The following is an 18,738-nucleotide window of genomic DNA, read 5'->3' as shown; positions in this document are numbered from 1 at the left end:
AAGAATGTTTGGGAACTGGATCAACAGGAATGCAGAGGGCTGACATTTCACTTGAGAGCAAAATATTTAGATGTGACATGAGAAATATGGAATCTTAGAGCAGCAATCTAACTGTGGGCCAGGCCATATAGATCAGTTAATTAGATAATTCTTGATTGAAATGTTATGGAAAATGATATTCGAATGTGGTAGAAAATCCCAGTTAGACATGCACCTACTAGTAAACACATTACCTCATCCCCCCTAGGACTGATACTGTGGAGACTAAAGATAGCATAGGCTACTATAGGCTACCATCTTCCATTAACTGCATGTGCAGCTAATCTGGATGAAGAAGATTACTTTTAATTACAACTGATATCAGATATCTGATATATTATCTGGTGTAACAGAACATATTATTATTATTATTATTATTATTATTATTATATCAATGAGCTGTTGTTATAAAGAAAAGTAAACAAGATGCTGACTTCAATAGATGTGGGAATGGGATGTTCCCTTGTATATTTTCTATTTACACCATCCCAATCAGAAGATCAAAAGTGTGTTTCTTGAAATACGTGCCAGTGCCATGTTTCATTCATAGATAAATACACATTGTGTATACATTGATGCGTTTTCATTCTTGTCTCTGGGGTAAAACAATGATTTTGACCCCATTTATTTATCTAGTACAACATTGGCACTTTGTAGGCTACACTAAATGCCCATACACTAAGCTACCACCACATAGATGTTCATGTGCCTCCTAGTTACCCCACATACCATTTTAATCATCTGAAAATGACCTAAAAGATTATATTCATGATATTAATGCCCAAACAGTGCCTCCCATGTGTTTTTCAGGCTGTAGTTTTTGCCACATTTCTGTAATTTATCAAATTCTTTCTTCCATGTATCTCCCATCCACCTTTAATAATATTGTCCAGTTTAATAAGTCCAGTAGGTCTATCCTGTTTAGCCTATGTCCACATTTTCTGTAGATTCTGTAATAAGGATGAGTTGGTAGGAAAAGCGAAAAGCCTGCGCTTGCAAAGAAGCAGAGTGGCGGAGGAAGCCCGTTACGTCTCGGCGCGTCACCGCCTCTTCCTCTCAGGGGCTTTTCAAAATCCTCAACCAGATCAGTTGACTAGACAGGAATATCTGTAGCCGTGAACGGATCACGCCAAACCGCTTCAACAAAGTGCGACTGACTTTATTGGTGTTAAGGGAGAATACATGTTTTACGTGGACACGGTGGCTATTATAAGTTTAGGAGAAATCCGTCCTAACAGTCTTGAAACAACAGTGAAGTTTGCGACATTTATTCACTGAAGTGCATAGTTTGCTGGAAAGGGGCGCGAGCATCACCGATTTCAAACGCCCTCGTGGGTAAGTCAGTCCTTTGTGTTTAACATTATATTTATCTGATTGTGATGCCAACCGGCCATTTCCTGATGGATTTATTCCTAGCGGTCTCCCAGTTGTTTCATCCTAAACTGTGCTCTTTTTACCCCCCGCAAGCGCAACAGTTGGGCGACTGCGATTTACATGTTCTGTAGCCTGTTTGACTGGCTGCCCACTTTTTGGAAACATTTCATATTTGATTGCGGTTTGCATTTTATTTTATTTTTACAGAAAATACTAGCCAAAATGGGTTGTGGCACAGCATACACTGAATTCAGTTTTGAATGTTACCGTTTGACCGCTCGCTGCAGGATATTTTCAGCATTGCTACTTTGCGCTTGCTACAAATAAACAAAAGTGTAATTACCAGATGGACCTAAGTTTCTTTACAGTTCGTTGTTTCCTACACTATTAGATGTTCTTTTTCTGTGTAGCCTGACTAGCGTACTTTGTTTGCGTTCGTCATGGTTCTGCTATTCAAACATTTTTAATGCAGACCACCGGGAACAATGCCGGTCATTTATGTGCACACAATCTTACTTGTCAGTTTCGGTGGTCAGACAAATGTAAACTTGGACAGCTGTTATTTAACCTAGTAGCCTTATTGTCATCCTCCAGTAGGCTACTCGTTAGCCTTTAAATCACAAACAAAGCGACCATCTTAAGATAGGCTATTTGCAGTTCTTCAGTGAGACCGAAACATTCACATTTTTCTTTTGTCTGTTGACACTATCTGTTTTTCGGGGAAGGTCAAGGCTGGACGCCTGTTGCTTGAGCCTGACCACTTCCTGCTGAGTTCCGTGAGTGGCAAGATTCGAGCACGTAACCGGGCGATCCCTGCCAGTATTTACCATACCGTGTAGGCTGCAGCATGTATCAAGTCAACTATTCAAATAAGCTTTGATAAGCAAGTTGCCATTGATAACATGAAAGGTTAGCAGGATGCTTCTCCAGAAGACCGCTACATACTGTATCCCAGCGCACAGGCTTCTTGAACCAAGACATAGGCTACTTGCATCATTTTGACGTTTAATGTTTAGGTCATAATGTCAGGTTAATCCTTATGTCTCTAGCAGGTGCTGGGATTACCCTTCAACCCTGCCCCTTGACTTACCTTGCTTAGATTGGCTTTGGCCTGATTTTCTAGATAACCAAATCGATGGAGTGACAGGTTAACTAGGCCTACTAACACACAAAGCGTGTCAAGCAGTCATATTCAGTCATTTACAGTCATAATATTGTGTGTACAGAAGATTCAGACATGCTCTGCAGTCTTATTTAACTGGGGCGCATTAGGAGAGCACAATACACAAACTCCTCCATGAAGCATCTGAGCTCTTTTACCTTGTTCAGAATGTGTGAAAGTTTGAAGCATTTGGTATTTTAGTGTGGTCTGTGTTTGGTCCCAAAAGCTGTTGGGTCATTCCACGTCAGTTCAACCAGGGCCCACGCACTTAGGTCTCAAAATTCTGAAAAAATTACCAGGTGTACCTATGTTACCCAGGAGACACACTGTAAAATTACTCTTATGTAAGATCAATACTTTCCAAGATACAGCCAGTTTTACAGGGGGAGGGGGGGGGGGGGGGGGGGGGGGGTCGATTTTGTCCGACCTCTTTTTTTTTTTTTGTCAAAGTTCACAAGCCCACAGCGCAAGAACTAAACCATGTAGGAGGCTCAAATTGTGCATGCTGGTACATAAATAGGAATAGTATGTAGCAAAATAGTCACGTTTGGTCTGGATAATCCTGCATGGTCATAGCTGTCCCTCAAAGTTGATACAAATTGTATTGGAGTTTTTGGCTGGGCTCTGTTTAATCCTTCAGAAGACATATTTGTACTCAACATAGGCTCTTGATTTATTTTCCTTACTGAGATGAGTAGAAACACTCTCACAAAAAACAATGAACAGAAAATAAATTCCTTCAGGGTCTGAACAGCAGACCTTAGAAGTCTAAAAAATAATTTTGGTTCTCATTTTCAGAGCACCTAAACACCTTGTGGGAATATACAAAGATTTTTTAAATATGTTTTTCCTTATTCTCCATGATCCCTTCTTTTTGAAAACACCAATTTGACTTGTCTTAGGCAAATCTTTCTTTTTTATTTTCCACCCTGAACATGGGCAAAATGCCCCATTGACATCAATATGTTTTATATAGAGTCACCACACTGCCACCTGTGGTTGTATAGAGTAACCTGTGGTAGGAAAATAAATCAAGAGCCTATGTTGAATACAAATATGTCTTCTGAAGGCTTAAACAGAGCCCAGCCAAAAACTCCAATACAATTTGTATCAACTTTGAGGGACAGCTATGACCATGCAGGATTATCCAGACCAAACGTGACTATTTTGCTACATACTATTCCTATTTATGTACCAGCATGCACAATTTGAGCCTCCTACATGGTTTAGTTCTTGCGCTGTGGGCTTGTGAACGGACCCTGTTTTAAACCTGGTGTGTCGTCGTCATCATCGGACAAGAGACAATGTAATATTTGTTCAACCAATGTCAAATAAACAGAAGTTCTAGTAAAATAAATACTGTACATGGATAAACAAGGTTAAAGGGTGTAGGGAACATATCTTCTCTTTCACTTGCAATCTTGTGAGAAGGCCATGTGACTAGACCACCCTTTGTTCTGGACAGCCTTCCTCTGACACTGCTCTGAGTGGCTCAGTTGGCGGGCCCGCAAGGGTGTAGCTGCTGGATTAATATTTGGTGAGTTGATGGTCCTGCTGTGTGTGTGCTAATGCAAGGGCCTCATTCATATTAGTGAGCCAGGCGTGTGTGTGTGTGTGTGTCCATTGTGTGCAGAGTGAATGGGGGTCTTAGGGCTGGAGCGAGACACCTGTCCAGTCTTCCCACTTTCTGACGGCCATTGACAAAGAGCAGCTGGACCAAAAGGGTGTATGCTGAAGGGTGGGTGTGTGTGGAAACTAATCTACCACTGCTTTGTGTGCGTTTTTATGAGTGTATATACACAGTTTGGATGTTAAATTGCTGAGAATTTTGTAGTACCGGTAATTTTTCTTTCGCTAACTGCCCCCATTTGTTGTACGCTATGCACCAGCCTCCATGTGTCTTGTTGGTATACGTGTATCTATCTATGCCCCTTACTAATTGAATCCATGACCTTCACATTGTTAGACTTTGTCTCTACCAGTTGTGCCAAAGCCAGTAGAAACTGCCATGGAATGTTTAGCCACTGATTCCAGTGATGACTGTGTTGTTACAAGGTAGTTCTGCTATCAAGGCCATAAGTGAGTGAGAGCATAATGTTTTGATGTGGGTCTCCCTAGCTAGTCAGTATATCACACTTAAATCACGGTGACAGCAATTGAATAAAGTTGTTTGGCAGAACTATATTGTTTGCTGTTATATTTATATATATCTGTCTCTGTCTGTCTGTCATATACTCCTTGCTTCATACAATACTTGATCAGCTACTCTCTTATTAGGTGTGTTGTTGTATGACCGTTAGGGTTGACAGAATTGAGGCATTCACCAGCATGTTGCAATACCAGCATGTTTATAAATTAACTAAAGCAGTATTCCTTACTTTGCAGTTTGACCACAAACTGTTGTAGTAAAAATCACAATTAGATATTTTCTCCAAATCATGCAGCCCTAGGCCAAGAGGCATACACACTACATCTACAACAGTTGTTGTTCAGACAGATATTATGATTGCGATTTGATTTGCGAGATAATATTTGAAAATCAAGCTTCAGGCTAATATTCTAAATTTCACTTTGAGTTGGGCCACTTCTGGTTGGTGAGCAACTGAGCATGATTAGTGTATGAGAAGCACAGTACTCCTGTTATGTGAGCTTCACTGTCTGTCACACAAGGAGTATGACATTAATATGGAAATAAAAGATGTGGCAAAATTAACCTTGGGCCCAGCGCTGTGAGCTGCACGATTAATTGCAACCTTTGCGATTAGCTAATTGAATTAGTTCAAATTGTGATTTTCATTAACATTCATTCTGCACTTTCTGAAGTTGCTCAGCTGTAACATAGTGCCCGATTCTAGGAGGCCTCCATAATTCAGATCTTATTCTTTTGACTTCTGGAAGTTGCATGGACCCCATGACTAAACCAAAAACCAACAGAAATGGCCCATGGGAGGTTGTTTTTCCAGGTAGTGATGATTTAACTCTGAATGGCTTTGGTGGCTTTTCCCCTTCCTTGCCTCATCCCTTACCTCTACGCAGGGCTACCATCTGAATCACCTCAGTCATGCTCTGGCCCCTGCCTTACCTGGGCATCCGTTTGATTGCTGTGCTGACACAAAGCTGATTACGACATGTGTCGGGATGAGCAGCGAGATGGGAGCTGCCTGAGGACAGCCGGCCTCATGCGTCTCACTGGCTGACTGGCCCCTCCTCCTCTTGGTGCTTGAACGTGTGCGCTAATGCTAACATCTACAGCGCTATTTACAGCTGTGATTAGTTGTGTTCACGTTTTCATGAGATCAGGGGGTCAGAGCAGGGTGTAACAATATGTTATGTCATTCTGACTAAAGATAACTTCTTGTTTTTAGTATATTATCATTATAGGGGAAATCTATTCATCCACATATACAGTGAAGTCTATTTTGTCAGGGAAGGTCAGCTGTGGTTTGAACCCACTTGCTTGTTTACTGTCCTAATTAATGGACCCAGCCCATCAGATCACTTTCACTGACCAAGCTGTACGTGGGGCTTCTCTCGTGTGGCCAGTGCCCAGCTAACAGACTGTCTAATTGACCTTGTCAGGGGCTGTTAGCCCAAGTCCTGCTGGATGGCTATTAGCTGACCAGCAGGCAGGCAGCACGGCCGACTTGGTCCAGTGCCAACCTGTCCCACTGGCCACCCGCCAGGCACCCACACAGCGCGGTCAGGGAGTTATGCAGCCACACTGGGGTCATGGACCCTAGGTCCTGTTTTTAATTAGTTATGTGTCTTTCTGTCTTCCTGTGGATGGATTTCATGGGTCTCCGCACATAAGGAGTGCTTTGCTGTTCAGAATGTATGAAGGGTGGGGGGGGTGACTAATGATAAACTAGCCGTACAGCAACATTGCTCATGACCTGGTAACCAAGCTGGTGCTAGCCAGAGATCTGAAAACAAGCCACTCTCCATTCCTCTATGTTCCACCCCTCACATGAGTATTGATGACTGATGTGACGCCCGATTCCAGGGTTTCAGCTTCACATAGCCTGTAGTCATAAGGTCCCTGCGAATCTTTGGGAGGAGTGTTGCCGTAAACTTTTCATTGAAACTAGTTTACAGAAACTGTGAGTGTTTGTCTACACATTTGAGCTCATTGTGCATAACAAAACAGAACATACATATTTTGAGGAGACTCTGAGGATATCAAAATAGATATTCTTTTGTCTATGATGATGGGTAATCTCAAGGGCTCATGTGTCTGCACACATGCATGTGTGTAAATGTCCCTTCACAGTTAAATTCACAATCATTCACACCATTTCTATTTAACTCTTATACTTTGTTGAAAAACACAGGGTTTTCCTTTAAATCGTTATCACTGTTTATTTGGACATGCCAATACAACTACCTAAACTTTGCCATGATGTAGACATGTGCTGATTGCAGAAAGTGACCCAAAGTTCTATGTGGTTCATAAAATTCGCATTGTACCAAAAGCACATGTCAGGCAAAGGTGATGCAGAGTTGGCGTCATCACACAACAGTGTGTCCATCAGATGAGTGGTTACGAAATACTTGCGGCATCCATGGCCATCAATAGCTCCTTCAATCACCAATCCTTGTGCCTAGAGGCTTAAACAAATCCACTGTGGCCCTATCATTGCAAGGGGTGAGGCGGAGAGTTCAATGGTTACACCTACCTTCAGGGATCATAATTGAGTGGTTGGCACCCAGGAGAGGGTAGAGTTGTAGATCCTGATCAGAGGAAGCAGTCTGTCTGAATCTGAATCTGGCATCACACTTGCACTACCACAAACGCATAAGGACACAGACACCTGCGGCGAGACATGAGGCTCACCCTGGGACCAGAGTTTTCGGACGTGGAGGTGTCTTTCCTTAATGTGAGGTTTTTTTTTTGTTTGTTTTTTTGGTAACATGCACACATGTGGATATAGTTTGTTTGCGTGTGGGTGTGTTTGTTTGGTAGGCTCAGTGATCCAGTAATACCATACCTCTATGGAGAACCATTTGTGCAACACTGAGGTTTGGTGGCATAGTGGTCACTTGGTGTGGTGCTACCGGTCAATTTTACCTGAACCTTCTGTTTGAGTCTGGGACTGTCTTTGAGTAGTAGCTAGTAGAGGATAATTATCTTTTTAAAAAATATTTTCGAGAGGTTGCTGCTTTGTATAGACTTTTCAGAAATGTTCTGACCATATGGGGCGGGGTTTTATACTGCTCAAAAAAATTAAGGGAACACTTCAATCATACACTGGATCGGTTCTGACATTGTTTGGTTCTGAGCACAGGTAAAACTTTTGAGGCGAGTGTTTTATTTTGCAAGAACTGTCAGACATTCTGTGAATGTAGTTTGAGAATGGAGAAAAGGGTGGAAGGTTTCAAAAAATGTGTTTTTAACAATTGTGGAAAACTGTAAGTGTTCCTTTAATTTCTTTGAGCAGTATAGATAGACAGCGATCCAACATGGAAGACAATATTAATTGACCCATGGGGGGCCACAATTATGTGTTTTCATGGGTATCTGATACCTCCATGTCCATCATGTAAATGTGTGGGATGCATCTCATCAGCTATCTCAGCAGCAGAGTTAGACCTTGTGAATTTGGGAGAACTATGCCGATGAATTTTTGCGCTCTGGTGGTTCTGGTTTGATTTTTATGAATCTGATGATGGACTATTTCTCTCGTCAGATTTCAGGTCTGAGATTTGTCGTATGACAATATACAAAGTAAAGTTTGTCATGTTTTTCTACGACTTAAAGAATGCATTTATGGTTTTATAAACTTTAATATTACTGCAGTTATTATGAGATTTTCAAGGCCTGTAAACATCTTGACCAGACCAGCAGTCAAGGAGTGGGGTGCAGGAGGAGACAGTAGACACTAGTCCTTTCATATGATGGCCAAGAGAGAGAGGATGATGCCAGCTGGCGAGGATAAGAGCAAGGCCAAGTAACAGGTAGACATTGTATGCTATGAAGTAAATAAGATAAGAAAGCCCTGCTTACGCCCAGCTGGGTAGAACCAGAAAGACCCAGAACTAGACAGTTTTGCACATGTTTTTATGCATGATGGGAAGATGGTTTCCACCAATATTTGTAACCCTGGTAGATGCTGATTGGCCAAAAGGTGTCTTTCGAGAATGGCACGAGGAGAGGGCTCTTTTCTAAGGTTAAGGGGTAGAAAAGATAGGCCGCAGCCATCTTTAAGTCAGATCTCATCGGGGGGCGCCAGCTGATGACATCTCACCACTATTGCTTGATGACTGGTCTGGACATCGTTTAGGCTGGACTATCTCTGCAATACGGTGAATAAAGATCAACAGTCTTCAGAGATCTCCTGTCTGCATTGTCTCCTTCGGACGCCTTGTTCCAGAGTGCTAATTAGTAAATAGTTAAGTGATTAATTGCTAATTGGATTCGAGAAGTGGACCAGTTTTCCTCGACATTTGCTTTCATGTGCTTTTATTTTGTTTTCTGAAGACATCCCAACATAATACTGTATCTGCTCCCATCTTTCATACAAGGTGGTTTCAATTTGCTATTTGTTTGTTTGTTTGTTTGTTTTTTTTAAGCTTATTTTGTAGCTTTGCTCTGTTAAAGAAAGGTTGGGTAGTTTGTATTTAACTTGTTGGAAAGGTGAGAGTCCTGTTTCCAGCATGTGGCTATATATGGGATGTCATACTTGATTTGTACTGTGATGTAACACTAATCTCTAACTATTACTGCAATTGAACTGAAATTGGGTTCAACTTGGACTGTGTGAAGATCACTTCACTCTTATGTGTTTCTGTTACCACACCAATCACCTTTTTTTATTTTTCTCTTAGTAAAGATTGAGGTTTTTTTTGTGATGCTACAAACATATCTCCATACCTATGCCCTTTCATATTTAATCTTTTTATTCCTTTTCTCTCATCTGCTCCCTCCCTCCTTCTCTCAGGACGGGGGTCTGTCCTATGGGATGGATGAGTCTCAGCAGGACCTGTATGAGGAGCGACTGAAGGAGGTCTTCCACAGCTTCGATGCCAGCGGCGCGGGCTCCCTCAGCCCTGAGGAGCTCACTGATCTCTGCCAGTCCCTGCAGCTGCAGGAGGCCGAGCCCACCCTTCTCAACACCCTATTACAGAACCAGGACCAGCTGACAGGCAGGGTAAGCATCCAATGGCGGTGAGGTCGGAGGCCGTCGAGAGCAGTGATGTCATCGGGGCACTTTCTAATTATCTTAAGCTCCAAGTGGTCACATGCCCAAGGTTACATACACTAACCTTCACTAAATCACATAAAGAGCATAAACATTAATTAGCTAATGAAATTGAAGTTCCACTTGTCTGGGTTGTTTAAGGGTCTAAAGCAAGCACTGTGTGTAGCAGCAGCTCAGGTGAGTGGGAAGTAAGGCAGACTGAGAAAAGGCCTCGTGTGCCGTTCACCATTTCCTGCTCAAACCCCATTCACCTGCGCGTTATCCAAATAATAGCAATATAGACAAAAGTAGAGGGACAAAATGCAATTGGCAAATGCTCTTGGAGGGAAAGGAAAGCGGAGAGAGGGGGATGAAGAGGGAGAGGGGGATGAAGAGGGAGAGGGGGGGAAATTAGCGTTGAGGAGTGTCTCAAGCTGTCTGGGTCTGCAGCTGTACTGTAGACTGTAGATATGGCAGCAGCAGCCTTTGTCCGTTGTTGTCACAGCGACCAGGCAAACAGGCCTATGTGTCTGTTTGGAGGACATTGATTAGTAGAGGGAGAGAGTGGTGCTTGAGCACCAGGGGCCCCCTCTCTCTGTCCCTCAACAGTCATCAGACACATACACACCACAAGATAAAAGCATGCTCACAAGCAGTTCACAAAGGTGACCAATTGGTGCAAGTCAAATCACTGAGCCCCTATTTTGAGAGTAAAGGGGAGGGGGTGCTCCTCATACTGATTTTTGAAGTCTCTATCCCAACACACTGGGAGTGTCTGTGTGTGTGTGTGTGTGTAGGCAGTGGGTGAGCTCCCCCACTCCATCTCCTAATGGCAGTGCACGTGCACACAAAGGACGTGAATATGCATCAAGTTGCTGGCAGGCAGACAGCTGCTACCCTTGTTTCCTCCACTCCAGCAAAGACCCTCCTCCTCCTCCTCCATGCCCCACACTTCAGGTCTCCACCAGACATTTTATGATGCCTAAGCTCCAAACAATGTCAGGCCTTATCTACCAGACCGTTGAAATCAAGGCTAGTAGACCGAGTTACTGAGCAACAGGTTCCCATAGCATCCTATGGACCCTTTCAACAATAAAAACAAAAACAATGCTTGAACGTTCTATTTGGGCCCCAATCTACTTCCTCTGCATTAAGATAACATATGGAATGTTAAAACGGAAGTCTTGTGGGGCCAACTATAATGCTGATAATGGAACTCTCTTGAAAGGGTCCATAGAGACCATGAACATGGAGGGTGCTGTATGTACACACGTTCTTGTCTGACTGAATGCTCTTCTGTGTTGTGTTCTACAGGTGGATTTTGAGCAGTTTAAGAATGCGTTGATTCTGGTGTTGTCCTCGACTATCGGAAACCCAGCTGAGAGTGAAGAGGTGGCAGCACAATCAGGTATCCCAGGGAAACCATCTCCTGTTGTCATGTTAAACAACATAAATATAAAAGTGCAACGAGGTTGAAAGGTTTATTGGTTTTGGTCTTTGTTGAAGCAGTGGTGTAATGTGATGACTTGCACAGTATGTCCTTATAGAAATGTTCACTCAAATTGCTCTGAAACTAAAAGGACAGTGAGGTAGCAGGGTGTCTTGTTCAGCTATCTCATTTGCTGTTTGTAATCTAAATACCTCAGACATGAGCTGCCTTTTGCAGCAAAGGTCATGGTAATTGTGTGTGTGGTGTGTGTGTGTGTGTACACGTACGTGTCTGTCTGTATATCTTGATTGGCTGTCTGTCTGTGGCCATCTGAAAACATGAAGCATTGCCGGTCGTCATGGCTACTGTGGGATGTGTCGTGTCAGCATAGGTATGATGATGCAGCTGGGCGCTGTGCCAGTGGAGTAACAGGCTGCCCGGGTCCAAAACTGCAGCAGAGTGCCCCCCTTAGTGCCCAGGTCTAAAACAGCAGCACAGTGCCCCAACCTGGTGCCCAGGTCTTGTCACAGTGCAGAGGTCCCAGAGGTAGCTTTCCAGACTACAGAGGAATGGCTGCTTTTAGTAGCAGACTAAATATCTAGATCTTGTCCAGTTTTAGCCTGTTTAAACAAGTTCACCTTACCCAAAGCGTAGCTATAGTAAAATGTGCGTTAGCACAACAGTTGTTTATAGTGAAGGCATAAGCTCACCAATTCCACATCCTTAGGTTGATGACCATTTTTGAGAGTTTTGGTTTGTCCAAGCAGTTCTCCTCATTTTCTGCGAGGTGAAATGAGACAACTTGTTATTACTTTACTTTTACTTTCCTTATCTTTCTTGGTCCCTTCCCTTTCAAAAGAGATTCTTGGTTTTTGCTTCAGCTTTAAAGAGTTTCAGAATGACCCGTTGACCGCCAGTGTTCCCTTCTTTGTGTGTGGTGTGCGTGTTATAATTGGCTTAACAGACTCTGTGAGGCCACAGTACAGTGATGTAATTGAGTAGAGACTGTTCACTTCCCAAAGAGGCAGTCCTGAAGGATCAGTTGTATATAGCCTGATGCAGTCTTGTCTTCTACTTAAACAACACACTTCTCTTTAATCTTCATCGCTCAGAGGAAGACTCTGTGTCAAGTTGATGGAGCACAGTGGATAATCTAGTTGTAGTCACAAACCCAAGGGTGGTAGCCTCTGGGAAAAACACATTAATATGTGTTTGACGAAATATACACAGTGTGTGTTAATTTACATCAATAATATCCATGTATCCAGATGGATAAAGTGTGTTAAGTCAAAGGGACAAGGTAACAGAGGGTAAGGGAGTCAAGTTTTTCAGGAGGATAATGCCATAAAGTCAAGAGTAAGTCAAGAGAATTCTGGTGTGACTTTGACCTAAAGTGTGTTGAAACATGACTCGGGCATCGGCCTAGCCATGCAAATAAATCACGGTTTTACACCATTTATGAGGCTCAAAGTAGCTCCACACTTCATTGGTAGACTTCGGAGGATGAACAGTGATTTAAGTATAGTATAAGTATATATACTTTTTTGATCCCGTGAGGGAAATTTGGTCTCTGCATTTAACCCAATCGGTGAATTAGTGAAACACAAACGGCACACAGTGAACACACAGTGAGGTGAAGCACACACTAATCCCGGCGCAGTGAGCTGCCTGCTACAATGGCGGCGCTCGGGGAGCAGTGAGGGGTTAGGTGCCTTGCTCAAGGGCACTTCAGCCACGGCCCACTGGTCGGGGCTCGAACCGGCAACCCTCCGGTTACAAGTCCAGAGTGCTAAGCATCGGCTAACTAGCGCCAGATTTCGGAGATCAGGGGACAAGGCGATAAGAGCTGTGAGACATACGTTCACACTTGGTATCATGTTTCAACACACTTTAGGTCAATATCACACCGGAATTCTCCTTTTAAAGGAGAATTCTGGGGATTTTTCACATAGATGTCTGTGACCACTTTATGAACTTAAAGGAGACTGTATGAGAGGGCACATTATTTACAATCATCATGCACCATCATGTAAGAGCGCTCTAGAATCTCTAGTCTGCCATGTTATTCCCTTTATTCTCTTTATTTGGTTTGGTATGCTATTCTCCTATTATATTGCCTTTTTTAATGCAGAGACTTTAATCTTTACTTATGTAATTAAATATTTAATATAATCTTTTCTACTTTCATTAAGAGATCAGTGGTCAGAAAAAAGTCTTTATGGCCTGTTAATCACTGTGTGCTTGTTCTGTCTCCTCTCCTCTGATGTTCTTTCCCGTCTGGTCTTCTTCTCTCCCTCTCCTGCAGACGACTCGCCTCCAGACTCTCCGGAGGTCCATCCCAAGTTTGTGAAGGGGACTAAGCGCTACGGCCGGCGCTCCACCCCAGAGTTTATCGAGGGCCTTGGGGAGTTCTCCGCAGCTGCCTCAGAACAGGAGGGAGGGCCGTCAGAGGGGCAGAGGGCTGAAGAAGAGGAGGATGAGGAGGATGAAGAGAATGAGGAATCCGCAGTACCCAGGAAACGTGAGGTATGACATGGACTGCTGGAGTCTGTTATGATTTGTCTATGAACGAGAATGGGGAGGCACATTTCTTACGCATTACAGAAAGCATTACAGTGATTGTGTATGATGGGTCCTCTTTTGGAGCAGTTTGCTGGGCAATAATGTGACTGGTTGCTAATATTCAGATTAGATGATAACTAAATCAGTGGGCAATTTGCTTCTCCAGATAGTGGGTAAGTGCCTGAACAGCACTGGTCAGTAATATTGTCTGGCAACATTGCTCAGAAAGTTGCCCTGTATCACCACCAAGTCTGTTGTGAGTTATATGGAGCTTCTTGGATGAACAAAGTACTGTGCTTTTTCCAGTTTGGCATCTTATGATGCATATATTCTTGCTGGTCCCCTCCTTTAATAAGGATGACAAGTTAAGACCGGGATCACTAACAGGGAAAACAATGTGGTGGAATCATTTCAGCCTGCTAATGTGCTAATCCTATTGGCTCCATTGCTTCACCCTAAAGGAAGAAGGTGAAGCAATTAGAGAATGGTGCCATTTGCAACTTGAAAAAGTTTTGTGTTCTGGACATCCGCAGTCCAAGGGTGTTCTAGGAAGTATTGGGCACTGTGTGCTTGTAAGTATGGAAAGCTGTAATGCTTCCAGGCCGGCCACACACACACACACACACACACACATACACACAGACAGTCTCGGCTGCTCATCCCTAGTCTATATTATATTCTTTAGTGCCGTAGCCACACTGCTGCGTTATTCTTAGCTAATAAGCTTACCGTGCTCCGAGATTCAAACTCTTACCCGAGGCTCTGCTTACTTACCAAGGCATTGCACTCTACATAACTACTGTAGGCTTTCACTCTCCCTCCGCCTGTGTGTGTGTGTGTGTGTGTGTGTGTACGTACGTACACACACACACACACACGCACAAACACAAACACCAAAAGCCTTGAAGAGGGTTACTTACCAGTTTTACAGATATTAAATTAACGTTGCAGTGTTTTTCTTTTTTGGTATCTGTCAAGAAAGCCACAGCTGTAGATTTGACTATGTTTTCTTGGACAGTGTAAACCATAATAAAAAGTGTGTGTTTTTCTAACAGAAGGAATGTGAAGGCCAGGCCTTTGGCCATGATGTTAATTGTCTATGCTGTGTTATTGTTGCCAAGGCAACAGCCGTTTGCACCCCCTCCCATACACCCCTTGTGTTGACAAAGCGGAACGACCTCCTTTCTCTCAGACAATATCAAGTGTGTGTGTGTGTGTGTGTGTGTGGGAAGGAGGGAGAGCAAGCGAGGAGTAGAAGGAGGTTTGTGTGTGTGAGACACAGGGGGGTGTGTGACAACGAGGTCATTGAAAGGGTCAGAGCACACGGCGTCATTAATCCTCTGCTACGTGTGTGTGTGTGGATTAACCAGATTTAAATTAATTTCTTGTTTCCAAATATTAGTGTCTCTCTTGCTCTTGCTCATTTGGAAATAGGACAGTTACGATCTCCGTATCTGGTAGATTATTTATCTTTTTTCTTTTGTCCCTTTTTACCTGCTTCACTGGTGACATTGTGCGTATAACAGGTTCTCTTATTTTAGTCTAAAACTATGCATCCTAATGAAGTCCTCAAATTCAATTCGCTTGAAATATTTGTTTCGGTTTTGAGAACCTATTGTCTTCATTTCTCCTTTTATTGGTGTGTACTTCCATCCACTAACCAGATCCCTTATCCTTTGGCTTTGTCATGTGCCATTTATGTGTGTGTGTGTGTGTGATTAGCTGTGTGAGCCGCAAAGTGTGTTTAGGGGGTGTAATCCTCCGCTCTCATCTGCATTAAATAATGATCCACCTAGCAGGACTTCTCCTGACATAGAGAGAGACACGCACGCACGCACGCACGCACGCACGCACACAAACATGCATGCATGCACACACCCTTATGAGTAATTCCTTTTGTATGTGAAGGCGAGACTATAAATTATGAGAGGAATTTGATCTATCCAGTAAAACGGTGAGCTGTAGACCTTGACAAAAGTGAAAAGTCAAATTGTTATTTTGGACCACTTATATTGTCAGTGGACTGAATTGTATAAAAACAATATACTAACTTTTGAAATTAAATGGAAGGAAATGTGTTTAATGTAGATCATTATTGTTTAATGTAGATCATTATTCATCAAAGGTAGTAGTCTCTGAAAGGTGTCTGTCAAAGAGATAGGGTGATTTAGGTGTGTCTGTGGTTTGTTGTGTGTGTGTGTGGCTAGGATACATCTGCATTTAGTCCACACTGGGGTTCATATCCAAGTGATGGCCATAACACACACACACACACACACACACATGCACACAAATAGTCTCTCTCATTCTGATGTATTCTAATCTGAATCCTCGTAACAATGTGCAGCCACAGGAGAGACAGATGGAAAAGGGGAGTAGATGGGGGAGGTTAGGGGTTGCGACTGAGCGCTAGCAAGTCTGATCAGGAACAATGGACACACACACACCCCTTGATGCAGATGCCGATGCACTCCAGAAGACTGGGAGCCCATCTGCTCAGCTCAGTCTGACCTTCCAACAATGAGTTTTCACACTGCACTGCATTACAATGCGTACACACACACACACACACACACACACACACACACACACACACACCCCACACCACAAGTCCATGAAGTCCAATGCATCTTGTCAACACACACATGCCATGAAAGTCTTCCACAGGCTCCTGGATTTTGCTATGGATCTCCAGTTGACCGACTGGCAATTGACAAGGCAAAATATTGGAAAGCTAGCCAGATTAACCTCTCCCAATGCTCTGCTCAGTACAATACCTTAAGAACCTTAACCTGCTTGGACACATTTCACTTCATCAAAAAACTTCACTCCACCAAATTGCTGCCCCTTCAGCTGGTAAATGATGGAACACCTCTGGTTACGTGCTGTAGAAGGGCACCGCCACGTGTGGATACGTTTCTCCATAGCTGTGTATTCAGTAAATCATACCCATAGACCTCAGCAGGCTGTCGCTTGACCCTCTCCCTTTTCATCCTAATGAGTTGGCTGCCCTCTCTCTCTGGTCAGTTCTCACCCCCTCCCCCGTTCCACACTTTCTTTTTTCACCCACGAAAGGAGAAAATCACGGGAGAATGTTGATTGACAGCAGATTAGTGAAAGAAAAGCAATGGGATGCAATGTGGTGCTTTGGGGTGATTTACTGCACTATATTGCCTGTGTTATTTTCTGTAGTCCTATATCTAAAGTTAACATGCTGAATGTATGTGAGTGTTATTTGCATTCTTTTGTTAGCGATAATGCTATTCATTTTGTGAGAACATTTGCTTTTGTTGTCCCTAACATTCCTGTGGTGATATTGAGGATACGAAGCATGTGTGAATTTCTATATAATTTATTTGCTTTATTCTGGTTCTGTTCTTCTATTCTGATATGAAATTGGATGGGCTGATGGTATGTGGTTATTTTGTTGTGCACAGCTCTGTGACTGATGTTACATGTGTGTTTCTTGTCTCGCAGCGCTGGAACACTCACGGAAGCAGCCCAGAGGAATATGAGGCTGAGGGTGAGCCTATAATACTTCATATAGAACCTTATATAATGTACCTTTTATATTTTAGAACATCACACACTTACTTACTTACTTACTTACACACTTACTGAGCCTCATCCCACTTAAATCTTGCCTGTCGTTTTCTAACGACTGGCATCAAAATATGTACTGTATGTTTGAAAGGCTAGTTGTGCTCGTGGTCGATTCAGAGCCTAAACCTAATGGTCGCCATGAACCTGTTCGCAGGTCAGCTTCACCTGTGGAACCCGGATGAGCCTGGCACGCCCCGTGGCTCTATGTGCATGCCCATCTCTGAGCGGCAGGAGGAGCGCTTACATGCCGCCTGTGCCGAGCTGGCGCTGCCTTGGGACCAGCCAGCCACGCAAGAACAGCTGTTCACACTCTGTCAGCACCTGGGCCTGGAGGTGTGTGTCTGTGTCCATGTCCATGTCATGCCCACGCCTGAATGTGTGTGTGCACATATATGCACAGGTGTTCAGGCCCAACTGTGTGTGTGTGTGTGTTTGAGTGTACCAGAGTACTACAATTGATGGAGTATATGGGATTAATGAGGCAGACAGTAACTATAGTGGGATTAGAGAGAAAGTGAGCGTGATTGGGCTAAAGAAAGAACAGGTGACCTAGACACCAGAGATTACCTTGCAGTGACCTGACCACACATATCTCCGGAGGCATTTTTAGTGGGTAGAGTCACACAGGGATACGTTACTATACTGTAGTATGTAAGAATGTTCATAATGTCATGCATCATAGAATCAAGCCTGTGATTCTGTCTGTGTGTCTGTTATTTTGTGTATGTAGTTGAATGATGACCTGCTGCAGTGTTTGGATGTGGAGGGAGACATGAATGTGTTGGATTTCATGCGCTACATCATTAGCCAGAGTCAGCCCCCCACCCCCTCATCCTCGACACCCTACCGACAGCTGAAACGGCATCACTCTACACAGGTACTACACACACACGCACAGACAAACACACATACTGTACACACATCTATCATTTGCACAGATGTCATCGCTGGACACCGAACTGCTATGCAGAAGTCTTTTACAGGCTCCCTAATGTTGCTGTTGATTTCTTGTTGCCAAACTGGAGCCACTGGCAGTGCTAAATATTAGGAATTTTGCCATATTACCAGATTGATCTCACACACACACACACACACACACTGACACCCACAGGTTCATTCATGCCCTTAATTGTGTCTGTGTAGCCCTTTGATGAGAGTGGTCGCAGGACGAGTATCGCCACCAGCACCATTGGCCTGCGTCTCTTCTCTACGTTGGATGATGGCACCGGACATACAGCAGCAGAGGAACTGGTGGATGCCTGGATGGACGAGGGCATTGAAAACAGTCCAGAGGTTCTTGAGGTGAAGCCCACTTTCACTCACTCTCACACATGCGTGCAAACACACACACACACTCTCTCTCTCTCTCTCTCTTTCCTTTGTTGAATTTA

The 18,738-nt window shown here is 43.5% G+C and overlaps 1 protein-coding gene across 5 annotated transcripts in view; it reads left to right on the top strand.

The window, feature by feature from the left end:
• Window positions 1–1,046: 1,046 nt before the first annotated feature.
• nin (ninein (GSK3B interacting protein)) overlaps window positions 1,047–18,738 on the top strand; it is a 42,842-nt gene continuing 25,150 nt past the window's right edge. For 2 of the 5 annotated variants that reach the window (XR_006025465.1, XM_042072686.1), the window contains exons 1-8: window positions 1,048–1,374; window positions 9,514–9,723; window positions 11,068–11,161; window positions 13,488–13,708; window positions 17,222–17,267; window positions 17,502–17,680; window positions 18,078–18,224; window positions 18,491–18,649. Coding sequence is in view for 4 of the 5 variants with exons in the window: in XM_042072686.1 (XP_041928620.1) it covers window positions 9,535–9,723; window positions 11,068–11,161; window positions 13,488–13,708; window positions 17,222–17,267; window positions 17,502–17,680; window positions 18,078–18,224; window positions 18,491–18,649 (1,035 nt within the window). In the remaining variant the exon portion in view is untranslated. Of the gene's footprint in view, window positions 1,375–8,417; window positions 8,531–9,513; window positions 9,724–11,067; window positions 11,162–13,487; window positions 13,709–17,221; window positions 17,268–17,501; window positions 17,681–18,077; window positions 18,225–18,490; window positions 18,650–18,738 lie in introns of all 5 variants that reach the window. The other 3 variants (XM_042072685.1, XM_042072684.1, XM_042072687.1) reach the window with 3 other exon arrangements.

Source organism: Alosa sapidissima, chromosome 19 (genome assembly GCF_018492685.1).
Source record: "Alosa sapidissima isolate fAloSap1 chromosome 19, fAloSap1.pri, whole genome shotgun sequence".
Taxonomy (NCBI): domain Eukaryota; kingdom Metazoa; phylum Chordata; class Actinopteri; order Clupeiformes; family Clupeidae; genus Alosa; species Alosa sapidissima.
The sequence above is the reverse complement of the archived record's forward strand: the minus strand, read 5'-3'. Positions and strand labels throughout refer to the sequence as shown.